Raw genomic sequence first — 13,692 nt, forward strand, 5'->3', positions numbered from 1 at the left:
TCACGCTTCCTAGGGAGGAATGGATGGCCCTCCCGCCTGGGACAGAGACGTACCCAGGCCACATTATGATAACATCACATCTTTCTTCAATGCAATAAACAAAAAAAAAAAACCTTCCTATGAGCAAGTCTTCTTTCTTCATCCCCTAAACCCAGGCCAGTGACTAGAACCCACCAGACCTTCAGCGGATGCTGACTGAACAAATGAATAGAAGACTGGAAAGGGCAGGAGGGGTCTCAGCCGGGAGCACCAGGAACTAGACAGAGCCAGATGCTGTGCTAGGCTATCGCTAAACCTTTCCCCTTTGCACGGACTCCCCCAGGTCCTCGTGGTGCATTTGATCTGGGGAGCAGGCTCTAACTTGTTGAGTTCAGCTCTCTGTTCTTTGAGAAATCCCTCTGGTTTCTATACATACCTCAATTAGAGGTGATTATGTCCCTTGTCAAAGGCAGTTCTTCCAGTGCGTGAAGAATGGGATTGTCGAGATTATAGAAATTCAATTTGCACATGGTCTTTTAGGAACAGATGCCTTACAGAGGCCAGCCAGCATGGCTGGTCAGCCCCGAGGACAATGGCCACACTCTGGAGCACTCTCTGCTCCACACTCTGGGACCTGGATACCATGCATCTAGGGCCAAGGCCGTCTTGGTGTGCTTTCTCCATCTCTCTGAGTACTGGGGGCAGGGGCAGGGGTGGGGGCGGGGGCTTCTTCCTCACCACCTCCATAAAGGGAGGGCCAAGGCAGAAGTCCTCACTGCCAATGAACTCACCTTTAGTTCCTCCCTCTCCTTCCTTCCTTCCTTCCTTCCTTCCTTCCTTCCTTCCTTCCTTCCTTCCTTCCACCTTCCTTCTTTTCCTGGCATGGCGAGGGATGGAACTTGGATCTTTATGCTCTGACACTAAGCAGCAACCTCAGACAGAAGGGATCCTTCTCTGCAGCCCTGTGGGACCCCCCTCCGTGTACCCCTTTTCTTCACCTCACTGTCTTGTTCTCCTCTGCAGCCCTGTGGGATCCTCCTCCATTCACCCCTTCCCTTCACCTCACTGTCTTGTCCTCCTTTGTAGCCCTGTGGGATCCCCTCCACTCACCCCTTTCCATCACCTCCCTGCCTCATGCCCAAACCCAACATACATTCCTGCGGCACCACACATTCATGCTAAGCACCACACGGCTGACCCTGGGTATATATATGTGCACTTGTCACTATAAAGCCAGACCCTCGTGCCCAGCATGCTGTGGACATTTATAAATGGTAGGGTCTGGGCTCAGAAGAGATGCAGTAGCCTGTGCTCTTCCATCCTCACAGAGGATGTCCCCAGGCTCCAGTACACAGCATCCCTTGGGGCTGAGCCAGGGGAGATGAGCAGTTACCCCCGCCCCCCCCCCACGCGCTGCTTTCCACACTCCTTACCTGAGAGCACCGTGAAGACGGCAGCAAAGGCGTTGAGCTTGAGCCCGTCTATGACGCTGCTGGAGTGGACGAGCTCAAGACACATGAGGCTGAAGCCGACCACCAGCAGAAGGATGTAGAGCACCTCGGAGACCACTGACAGCCACAGCACCCCTAGAGAGCAAGGCAGGAGCAGGTGAGAAACGGTCCGCCCTACGCAGCCAGCACACCCACCAAAGACAGCAGGTCCCTGCAAACCCAAGCTCAGTTCTAGGTTTTCCTGGGCTGTGACACCCTGACGGGCCAGTGTGGGGTGAAGATGACACTGAAGGCACAGAGCAGGGCCCCTTCATCTCAGCCCTGAGGGTCACCCTACTGCAGACTCCACATGGGCAAAGTTTCCATTGCTAAGTCCACTGGGGGAGGTTCTCTGTTACCTGAGCGACAAATGTCCCTAATCCCATTACCTGACCTCAAGCCTTGCCTGTGCCTTTACCTACCCTGCACTCTCCCTTGTACCCTGCTCTACCTCCTTCTAGAAACCAGCACTGCCAAGTCTGTGGCTTTGGCCTGTGGTTCTCCCAGGAGCTGCTGTGCTGTGCTGTGAGCCTGGACATAGATGATGGATAGAATTTGATCACTGACCTAGAAATGATCTGTCATGGCCCTTTTCTAGGACTCTGACCATGATGTCACTGAGATGGACCAGGAGAGAAGCTCACAGGTGCCAGTGAGAAAGATCATCTGGCTTCAGCCCTTCCTAAGGGATGCCGCTCCTCAGCCCTTCTAGGTTTTGCTGTGTCTTCTGGGTTTTCCCGTATGGGTCCATCTTGGACGACTAGCCCTGCTACCCAGTTTAGGAACAGCTGTGTTTTCCTGTCCCACAATGTCACCCCCTCCTCTTCCTGTCTGTCACTTGCACAGCACCTGCTTTCTTCTGGTCTCTGGTTTCCTTGAGAACCCCATCCTGGCACCTTGTCTTAAGCCAGCAGTTCATGTCTAGCCAGGCCAAGCTTCTCGCCACCCAACTCCGGGGCTCAGGAGCCAACTCTGTGCCTCAGTTTATTTTTCTATAAAGTAGGGGTACTACTAAGAGCTGTGGTGCCAGCACTGGGGGAGAAGTAGTTTCTGAGTACCATGTAATACTCTAGTTGGCCCAGTGAGGGACCTGGTCACTGATCCGCTGATGTCGTCATGTGCACAGAGCATGCTGACTCGTGGGAATGGAGCCCAGGGGCTTCCGACTGAGGTCATCAATGGAAGATGGAGTCAATGGGGTGAGATGAACTTGTGGGTCCATGGAAGGGGGCGGTATAAACAGTAGGAATGGAGACCCACCCAGCATGGATCCCCACCCACACCACACTGATGTGTTTAGTGATTATGAATCAAGCCTGGCAGGTTGGCAATAAACCCAAGACCACTCCGTTCTGTGAGAGCTGGCCACAAGATGGTTGCAAGAGCCGGTGGAAAAGAGAAACCTGGCTCAAGGTTGGGAAGATGAAGACAGTCAACGGTCTCAGTGAGGAATTGCTTGAGTTGGGTTCGACTGAGGATGTGACTAGGGGGGTTTAGTTAATTAGTTAGCTAGTTAGTTAGTTAGGTCAATTGAAGTGAGAAGAGCAGCCTAAGCGTGGGTGGCTCCATTCCTTGGGTTTGGGTCCTGAATTGTATGAGGAGAGATGAGCAGTCGGCATGCGTGTGTTCATTCTTGGTGCTCGGCTGCGCATGCACGTGTGACCAGCTGCTTCCTACTCCTACCTCCAAGGATGGCAGAGCTGGGCTCTGAAGGGACCAGCAGTTCTGTCTTTGCCCAGGAATCTCTGGGGATCCAAGGGGCCTGGGATCAAATCCAGGCTGTTTCACTGGCCATGAGGGGCCCATTCAAAACCTCAGTGATCTCTTCTGTGGAATGGGCTCTGGAAGGGGGATCCAGGAAGTGACTGCTCCCCAGAGAAATAGTCATTGCAGTCCTTTAGGAAGGGAATGTCCTTAAGAGACATGCGTAGAGGATGTGGGGATGCAGGGAGGACAGGAGGGTAGGTGCTCAGCCGAAGGATCGTGTCTGACCCGTGGTGGCACCATTGGGAAGCAGTATCTCAGAGCTGTGTCAACCAGGGCCTTATAGTTGCTCAACCTCGCTGGAGGGCACAGAGGGAAATGCATGTTCTGGTGGGTAAACAGAAAAGGCTCCAGGGATCCCCAAAGCCCTCTATAGGCACTGGGAGATTGGTGGGACCTCAGTGTCATTTATTGCTGGGTCTGAAACTTAGCATGACAATTACAATGTATATTATTATGATTTTGCTTGTGTTTCATAGATAAGGTCTTACTAGATAGCCCAGGTTGGCCTGGCACTTGAATCCCCGCTGGGATCAGAGTGGTGTGTCACTGTGCCTAGCCTGTTATTATTATTAGCTTCTTTGACTTACATGGGCGGAGCTTTCTTGCATGTGCTCCAGAGCCCAGTGAGAGGATAACGAGCTGAATCTAGCCAATCCCCCAGCCTACTTCTGGGGTACAAGTGCCAGGTTCTCTATTCTCACCAAATCAGGGGTGCTCCCCGCTGGCACTTTATCCGGCTGCCTAGTGATGCTCTGGTTACTAGTACCCACTCTGCTCCCAAGGAACCAACCCCACTCCCAAGAGGCAAATAAAAATCCCCCGAAGCAGTGACTGAGATGCAGGTGGCACAGCTCAATTTCCTCAAAAGATCGAAATATTGAGTTGAACCAGAGAATAAAGAAGCAGTTCTAAAACTTCTCATTACCTCCATCCAAAGGGTCCTTAGTGGTACTAACAACGCATTCTTAAAACCTTTCTAATGGTTTTCAATTTGGGGTGTAGGGTGAATATCAGGGTCTCATGAAGTCTGCGCTGGCCTCCAACTTGCTGTGTAGCTCAGGATGGACTTGAACTCCTGATCCTCCTGCCTCCACAACCCAAATGCTTGGAATTCAGACATATATCACCATGCCTAATTTTATGAGGTGCTAGAAACTGAACCCAGAAATTCATGCTGGGCAATCCTCTACCAACTGTGTCACATCCCAAGCTCCTACTGGCCATGTTGTAGAAGGAGGCTGAGCCTCGGGCCCAGCATGTTGTGTAGTTACTTCCCATGCTGGTGATTCTCTGTGGATTTCTCTTCTACCCCACCTCCTTCCTCCGTGCCATCCAGACATCCTCCCACGTCTCTACTCAGGTCTGCATCCAGGGACCTGAGCTGCCCGGACCCATGGCTCAGCCCTCAGGGGTAATGGGACACTGGTGTCTGCCCAGTCTGCCCCGCCCAGGACTACCTATGCTGTGTTCTGCCTTCTTGGCTTTACGCATCCTCTCCTGGCTAGGGCGGCACCAGCTCTCCATTGCTGTCAGCCTTTGGGGACATTAGAGCCCTCCACTCCATAAAGGGAACTGCTGTGTGTCATTTGAACAATTCGTTGCCCCCAGGAACTCTTCCATCAGAATGGCTCCCTCTGCTGTTTGGAGTATCTCCACCTCTCAAGGACCCTCCCTGGCTCATCTTTTTGCGGGGGTCAATCCTGGTCTTCAATCAGATCTAGATTCAAGTCAATGGTGTCCGTAGCATCTTGACCAGCTATCCAGAGGCACCGGGCACCGGGAACTGGTGAAGGGGAGTGCAGAGGCTCAGACCCCACCTGACACCCCAGGACTGGGAGCTATGTACTATAAATGGCTGCTGCAGCCACTGTGGAAACCAGCAGGCAGGTATGGCAAACAAACAAAACAGGATGACCATGTGACCCAGTTGTGCCACTCCTGGGGTGTACCCAAAGGAGTCCAACTCTGCATGTCACAGGGACACCGCACGCCAGTGTCCATTGCTCTTCTAGCCTCAGTAGATACACACAGAGCCAGCAGATGACCAGATAAGGAAAACATTGTTGCATATGCATAGAGGAGTACTATTTAGCCATAAAAAAGAATGGAATGATATCATTTTTAGGGAAATACATAGAACTGGAGTCATCGGGTTAGGTGAAATAAGCCAAACACTTTTCTTCTCGTTATCAGAACCTATATTTCTATTAAGTAGAAGGGAGACTGTGGAGGGTGCCAGGAGGGGAGGGAGGATAAGAGAAGGGTGGAATTGATGGAAATACATTGTTTACATGTGTAAATGTCATAGTGATTCTTATTTACAAATAATACACACTAATTAATAGAGAGAGACAAAAGAAAGGCACTGGCAGAGGGGATTGCAGACGGTGTGGATAGACGCTCAGGTTCAGATCCCCCATCTTCCTTTTGCACACACACACACACACACACACACACACACACACACACACATACACACACAACGAGAGAGAGAGAAAAGAGAGTTGACTTTGGGGAACAAAGGTCAGTGCTGGGATAGCAGGTGTTGGTGTCTGGGGGACACAGAGCAGCCGGTGGGAATAGTAAAGTGGTGGTAGACAGTAGCCCCCTGGGGGACTGGGGAGAGAGGGGAGCAGCAGGTGCCTTGGTGATGGGGGAGAGACCTGTAAGCAAAGATGGGATGGGGCCGGTCCCCGAACTTGCCACTAATGGCTAGATTTGCAGCAGGGAATGGGTGACCTTCAGGGGCAGAAGGAATGGAAAGATTTCTCATCAGGTGGGGCCGAGCTGACAGTTAATCCTGTTAGCTGCACTTCTTGGCTTTTTAAAAAACAGCTTGGTGAGGTCAACTCTGACCCGACACTGATGGGATTGATGGGTCTGCAGGAATGATTTCCGTTCCCTGCAGTGTCTCCCCAGCTGAGAGCCAGCCAGGGTCGGCTCCTCACTGAGCTCAGAGACACCTGGGGGAATCCAGCCTCAGCCTCCGGTGACCTTGAATGGGGGTCACCTCCATCCCTGCTGCTCTCATTTGAGAAGTGAGCATGGTAGCCACGGAGCCAGAATGACAGACAGTGCAGAAGTCCCTGTGGATCCCATGGGCTTGCTGCTGCTGGTGTGTGTGTGTGTGTGTGTGTGTGTGTAAGTAGGGCCATTGCTGGTGAACAAGTATAATAATTAACAATTATAGTCAGGGGCTGGGGAGATGGCTCAGCGGTTAAGAGCATTGACTGCCCTTCCAAAGGTCCTGAGTTCAATTCCCAGCAACCACATGGTGGCTCACAACCATCTGTAATGAGGTCTGGTGCCCTCTTCTGGCCTGCAGGCATACACTCAAAACAGAATATTGTATACATGATAAATAAATAAATAAATATTTAAAAAAAACAATTATAGTCAAGCCTCGCTCTGAGAAGGAGGGAATGCCTCCCAAGAGCTGTGTGGACACAGCATGCCCCTACCACATACCTGGCCATGCGGGCTTGTGGGAAAGAGTGACTACCTCTTGATGGAAGGAGATGCCATCAAAAGGCTTGTTTTTACAGTAAACATGCTTTTAAGTAGAGTTCACGCTAAATAACATGAAAGTCAGCACCATGACTGGGGCGTGGTAGCTCATGCCTCTAACCCCAGTACTTGGGCTTGGGGAGGCAGGAGAATCAAGAGTTTAAGGTCATCTTCATCTAAACATCTGGCTCAAGCCTAGCTTGAGATGCACAAGATTCTATCTAAAATGTAATTAATTAATTAATTAATCTATAATGAAAATCAGGGGGTAGGGAGAAGGTTTAATGGGTAAAAGTGTTGACTTGAGGACTTGAGTTCGAACCCCTGGCATCCACATAAAAAACTGAGCACAATGGTACATGTCCGTAACTCCAGCATTGGAGGCCAGAGGCAGGTTGACTCTGGGGGCATGCCAGACAGCCTAGCCCAAAGGGTGAGCTCCAGATGCAGGGAGAGACTCTGCCCTCAGTAGATGGAAAGAAACGGTGGAGAGCAACAGAGGAAGATGCTCAAGCTCCTTTTTTCACCTCTGCATTCGCATGCCTGAGTTCTTTCAACACCACACACAGGAAACTGCAGAGTGGGTGTGTAATCACCCTCATGGCGCCACACACACACATATGCACACTCACGCACGCGCATGCACACACACATGCACGTGCACAGATGCACACATGCGCATGCACACACACACACGCATGCGCGCGCGCGCACACACACACATACATAGAACGGTAGATAGGTATGCATCCTCACATGCACCGCCCACATATGGAAAGTATAGATTGTAAACACATTTAGTGAATATCCTTAGAAGTACATCACACCATATGTATCTGGATATTCTCTGTCTCTGCCTGACTGTGGGTGTGCTGGATTCGTTAGGGTCAGCATCACCCGAGCAGAAGAGCGACATTTTGTGATGGAAGGACAGTGACAGGAGTTTCAGTTTGGTTGTGTTCTCATGGGACCAGTGCTACATATGCCACCATCATTACACAGGTCGATGGGGCCCAGCAAGGTCACCCCTGAGATTGGGCCAGCAGCCATCACCATGTGAAGCCACAGTCCCTGGGTCATGAATGAAAACCAGGTCATAGTTATCAACGCTAAGGCAGAGAAGCACAGGTGGAGGAGCCTGCGCAGGGGACACCTATCGAATCCCAGTGTTCCCACGTGAAAGTGGAGCCTCTGCACCCACTTCCTGACCCAATGTAAGGACTGGTAGCTCATTGGTGAGGCAAGGGCTAGCACCTCTCTGTCTGCACTTGATAGATGAAGCCTGAGCTGTTCCTACTAAGATTCTCAGTGTTCCTGGTGTGATGTCATCCAGGGGACGGACCCCTAAGGCCTGAGACAACAGCCTTAGACAGATAAAATCCTTGAGAGCTCAAAGGGCAACTGTTGCAAAGTCACAGGGAACATAAGACCCCAAGATGCGATGGTGGGGGAAAAAACAACCTTTTTCCTCAAAATAAATAAATGAAAAAGAATCCATCAGTTTACTATACTGGATCAATAAGGCCCAGCACAGTGGCTGTGGGCTGAGCTGGGCAGCGTGCCCTGACGCCAAGCATGTTAAATCATGTAAATGACACAAGCCGGTCTGCTGGGGCTGGGAACGGCTCAGTGACAGCTGCTGCTTATGAAATGTCAGTGTGGGGGGATCAGTGACCAGAAGGCGTGGGCTGCCAGGAAAAGGCCTGAAGCCTCGCAGAAGCAGGAGGGGGAGTCTGGAGTCACCTGCAAATGAGAGGCTTCCTGTCCACAGCCCAGCTGGGATGTACTGTCTCAGAGCAAGGCAGAGGCAGAGCCAGGCTGGGGCTCCGTGCCCCCCCCCGAGCTGTTTTCTGTCACATAATGGGAACATAAGGGTGGGCATTCTATTAGCAGCCGAGGGACAGAAGTTTGGAGGAAAGGGGTATTCAGTAGGGGAAACTGAGAGAGACCAAAGGGCGTAGCAGGCTCAAAGGTTCATCTGCTGCTGGGGTCTCAGCTTCCCCCTTGGGAAAGCCAGGGCTCTCTCTTGCAAGCTTCCAGCAGACAGAATCCAAGCGGCAGAAATGTCTTGTTTGGCCCACACAATATTTTTAAAAATATCCACACTCATTGTCAACATTTAAAAATAAGAAGCGCCTCATCAAACTCCAGTGTTCTGAAGTTCATTTGCAAACTGGGTGGGTGTGGCATAATGAGCCCGCATCCTTACATGGCCACAGAGGTTGGGCCAAGTTAAGCCAGGGTTACCTCCTAACAGAGCTCCGACAGGGGACACAGACCACACCGGGCACCTCAGCTCTTCCTAGCTCCTCCATGAGTTTATAGCCCACATGATAGGACTAACTCTGACACTACAGGGGCATGTTTTTTTTTCTGTGTCTGGTTATTGCTCACACTGGATCTCCCTAGATAGCCCAAGCTGTCTCAAATCTGTGACCTTCCCACGTCAGCCTCCCAAACTCTATGATTGCAAGTGCACCCCGACTTCTGACTCTGGACGCAGCACTTCAAGGCTCTGGGTGAATGAAATTGAGCAGAAAAACAGGTTCTGGAGGGCATCAAGAAAGTGTCACACAGGGCTGGGGGTGGGGCTCAGCTGTAGTGAGTACTTGCCCGGTATAAGCAAGGCCCTGGATTCCATCTCCAGCACCAGGAAGTTTCCAGAAAGCAATCCAGCCCTTGTGACAGACGTTTGGACTTCACACTGTGAACTTCATCTCTAGATGCATCCATGCTGTTTTAAGCCACCAGGTTTCTTCTCCTGCCCATCCTAGCCTCAGCAGGGGTGCCAGGGAGACCCCTGTGTAAAGAAAGTGGCTTGACCCTTCCTCTTGGTGTATCCTCTAGGGGAAGAGCCCCAGTACATAGGAGGTCTTCAGGAGTCCCCTTTCCTCTCTCATCAGCGACCACTGAACAAACTGCTTTGTCTCTGACAATGCTCTCCCTCCTCGGAGGCCACAGTCCCTGTCACGTCTAAACCATCTCCGGCAGACGTGCCCTTTAGAAGGGGCGCTGCTGGAGCTGAGGACAGTCGCACAACATCTGAGGCCTGTCATTGTGACCTTGGCCTTCAGCACCAGATGACAGCAATTGCTCTTTCTCTTCAGGCCTCAGATGCTGACTTGGGGAACACACCACTGCCTCACGTGCTGGGACTGGATGGTGGGGAGGAAGGAGGCAGGAGCTCACAAGGCCAACGTTGAGTTCTGGCCCCACAGGCAGGCCTTCAGTCTGCTCTCAGGTCACCCAACCTCCTGTTTCTGTCTGTGACAGAGGCAGGCAGAGAATTTCAAGGAGTCCTGAGGGCAGGCTTCTGGGCTTCTGTGACTTTGTGCTCCTTCCCCCAACTTCTCCCACTCCTCCTTTTGTCCTTTTCTGTCTCAATTTTTATCCCCCTTTTCTCTTCACAGCCACCTATGATATTCTTAAATTTACAATTCAGTGTCATGGCTATATTTTTAAAGAATCAAGATCCTTTTTGAGAATTGGCCAGGCCAGGACCACATTCCCTCAGCAGGCCACAGTGTGAACAGACAGGTCGTTCTGAGTGACCGCTGGAAGAAGCCGTGTGAGAGAGGAAGACCAGGTGTGCACAGTCAGCGATGGAACTCAGAGGCCCTTAGGGAGTTGGGGGATGAGGCCAGCAGGGCATGGCGGGAAACTCCCTGGACCTCGTGGACATCAGCTGCTCCCATGCCACCTGCTGCAGGTCTAGAGTCGCATGGCTGTTACCGGGGCGGAGGAACGGAAATCTTCCTTGTCCTTGTTAGTGTTTGCTTGTTTGTTTTTGTTTACTTGACATAGCCGGAGTTATCTGGGAAGAGGAACTTCAGTTGTGAAAACACGGCCATCACATTGGCATTTTCTGGATTACTATTTCATGTGGGAGGGTCCTCTGGGTAGTGACACCTGGGCAGGTGTTCCTGGGCTGAGCAAGCCACAGGGAACAACCAGTAACCAGTGCTCCTCCCAGGCCTCTGCATCAGTTCCTGCCTCTGGGTTCCCACCCTGGCCTCCCTCAGTGATGCCTCTAATGTGGAAGCGCAAACCAAATAAACCCTTTCCTCCCCAAGTTGCTGTTGGTCCTGGTGTTCATCACGGCAATAGAAACCCTAATGAGGACATCCTGCAATCCAGCTCAATGCCTGCTTGCTGTGCGGTATGCGAGTGACCTCGCCTCCCTGAGCACTACAGCAGGGATTTAGTGAGACACACAAAAAGGAAAGCCCAGGCTTGGCTCTTGTTGGACCTAGAATCTTCTCACTGCCCCCTTTTTCAGAGGAGAGCATAGAGACTGGAAGAGGGGGTGGGGTGGAGAAAACTCAAGTCTCTGGTCCCAGGAAGCCAGGTAGAGTGGGCAGCAGAGGACATATAGGCTATCTAGTAGCTGGAGGCCAAGCCGGCTATGGCCTCTGCCCTTTGCCCCACTGGGACCCTCTTACTGTGACCTGATGGATCCAATCCTTCCAAGGCAATGTCCCTCTTCACTAATCTGGTCTGAGAAACAGAAGCCACTGTGCCTGTTAGAACTGAGTTATAAGTGGCTCCCTCAGGCTTGTGTTTTGGGCAACTTCCCCTAGGCGGTTTGGGGAGACCATTGAACCTTTAGGAGGCAGGCCTTAGCCAGAAGTAGCTTACTAGGATGAGGCCTTTGAAGGTAATACCTGCCCTTGGTTCTGGCCTCCCATTGAACTTGAGGCCCACCAAGATGTGAGCAGCTTCCACCATACAGTTCCGCCATCATGAATTCATCAACCGTGCCTTCTCTGCTGCAATTGGTGGAAATGCTCTGGAACCATGAGTTAAAACATGGTTTCCCTCCCTTTGGTTGTTTCTGTTGGTGTTTTATCATAGCAGTGAGGAAAGAAACCAAAGCAGAAGAGAACCACATCCCAAGCCTAGATCCTGCATCAGCACCATAGGCACAGAAGAAATGGACCTGGCCCAGCTCCCCAGGTGCACCTCACCTGGGTCCCACTCCATCATGGCCATTACTATGTCAGCCAGGAGAGCCAGGCACCATAGCTGCACTCAACAGACAGCAAGCATGCATCTCCATCACCACCCTGTGTGTGTGAGGAAACGGAGGTTAAGTGCCAAGCCCAGGACTCCAACCAACAGGCAGCAGAGCTGGGACTCCCTCCAAAGGGAAGGGACAGTGTTGGGGTGTGCATGCTGCTTCCTGTGCCTAGAAGCATGTGGGCGAGTGACCTAAACCTTGCAGGGACTGGGCTGCTTTATCTGAATGACAGAGCCTCAGTGGGGCCTTTCAGGAAACAACAAAATACACAAGAAGGTTGCCAGGATGCAGGGAGCAAAGGCCACTGTGGGGAAGACTGCTGAGCTAGTGGAGCCAGCCTGGCGGTGAGGACAAGAAGCAAGTGACTGACCTTGCTAGAGAATCCCCAGGGGGATTCCGCCACAAGGGCAAGAGGAGAGCCATAAAACTTGAATTAGACAGATAAGGAAGTGAAGGCTAGTGATCTTGAACTCATCACTGTCCCGTGCCCACCCCCCCCACCCCCCCCCACCCCCCCATCCCCCCACCCCCGCTCTGCCTCCCCAGTGCTTGGATGATAGGCAAACCCACCATGCCTCACTGATAGATCAGGATTATTCTGGTCCAGGGGACATTGGCCTGGAGGGAAAACAGTACCACTGTGTGAGTGTGTACGCACACATGTGTGTGCATGTGCAAGTGTATGTAGGTGTGTGTGTGTGCGTGTGTGTATCACAGGGAGGGGGATCCGTCTGGCCTGTCAGCCACCTTGTGCCAACCCTGGAAGGAGGCAGCATCCTTCATCATGCCCTCTCCCTGCCACCCCCACCTGGACCACAGGATCCCGGCTTTATCACTCTGGTAGGGAAGTTTAAAAATATCCAGACTCCCCAGCTTAGAGTTTGCTCTCTCATCTGGAGGCACCCACAAAGCTTTTGCCAATAAAAACGGCATTTCCTTTGGTGTTTATAAAGATCAAAGTCCCAGGGAATAAGCAGGCTGGCGGCCTTTGAGAGCAGCGGCTTCCCAGTGCCTGAGGTTTGAGGTTTCAAAAAAAAGGAAGTTTTTTAAGGAGGCCCAAAAGGTTAGGTTTCCAGACAGTTCACAAAAGAAGGAGCCAATCCAGTTAAGATCAGATGGAAAAATAGATCCAACCTCAGTAGTAATAAAATTTAGATTAAAATCCCATGAGACAGCTCTTGAAGCAGGCCTATTAAGCGAAGCTTTTTAAAGATGAACTCTAGGAGGCGGAGAAGAGAAAGTGGCCTTCCCTCGAAGAAGCATTTATTTCTCCAGTTCCCAGGTCCTCTGCAGATAGGGCCAGATCACCACCTTGGGCACCCTTGTCCAAGCTTAAGACTTTGTACTGGACACGTGACTGGAGCTGAGCCAGTCAGGGCCCAACCTCACTTTTGGGAACCATTTGGCTCCCCTTCCCACTAGAGGCAGCTAAACTGGGAAGGGGGAGCTGAAGCTGCGGTGGGCACCTTTGTCCTGACAGAATCTGCCCTCGGGAAGCTGGTGTAGAAAATGGCTTGGTCAGAGCACCTGGATGCAGCTGTGCCTGAAGGGGCCTGGCATAAGCCCTTGTGCAGGCTGCTAGCAGAGTCCTCTACAGCCCAAGTAGCCTTTGCTGGCCTTTGCTGGCACTGTAAGGATGTCTATCACAGCCCTGAATGTCTGCTTGCTGGTCAGTCTGCCTCCTGGGGAGCATCTCCACCGCTCCATCTGATGCTGCTAGCCACAGCACTGACTAAGCCACCAGTGAAGACAGAAAAAACCAGGCCTCCAGAGGGGCCTGAGTGGAGGGGTTGCTCTGTCAGTTCCAGAAGCTGCAGACTGTGATCTGAGCAATTAACCTTTCTGTGGAAGCCAAGGCCAATTACGTCCCGGGGGTGTCTGGACATCTGTGCAGCTGACCAAAAGCCTCAGCCTGCCTTGGTTCTTACA

At 51.8% G+C, this 13,692-nt stretch overlaps 1 protein-coding gene across 1 annotated transcript in view; it reads right to left on the reverse strand.

Annotated features, from left to right (window-relative positions):
• The window catches only part of Gsg1l (GSG1 like), a 195,192-nt gene that overhangs the window by 73,028 nt on the left and 108,472 nt on the right, over positions 1 to 13,692 (reverse strand). The window contains exon 3 of the mRNA XM_075972157.1: positions 1,413 to 1,565. Within this exon, the coding sequence (XP_075828272.1) occupies positions 1,413 to 1,565 (153 nt within the window). The remainder of the gene's footprint in view (positions 1 to 1,412; positions 1,566 to 13,692) is intronic.

This window comes from Microtus pennsylvanicus, chromosome 5 (genome assembly GCF_037038515.1).
Source record: "Microtus pennsylvanicus isolate mMicPen1 chromosome 5, mMicPen1.hap1, whole genome shotgun sequence".
Taxonomy (NCBI): domain Eukaryota; kingdom Metazoa; phylum Chordata; class Mammalia; order Rodentia; family Cricetidae; genus Microtus; species Microtus pennsylvanicus.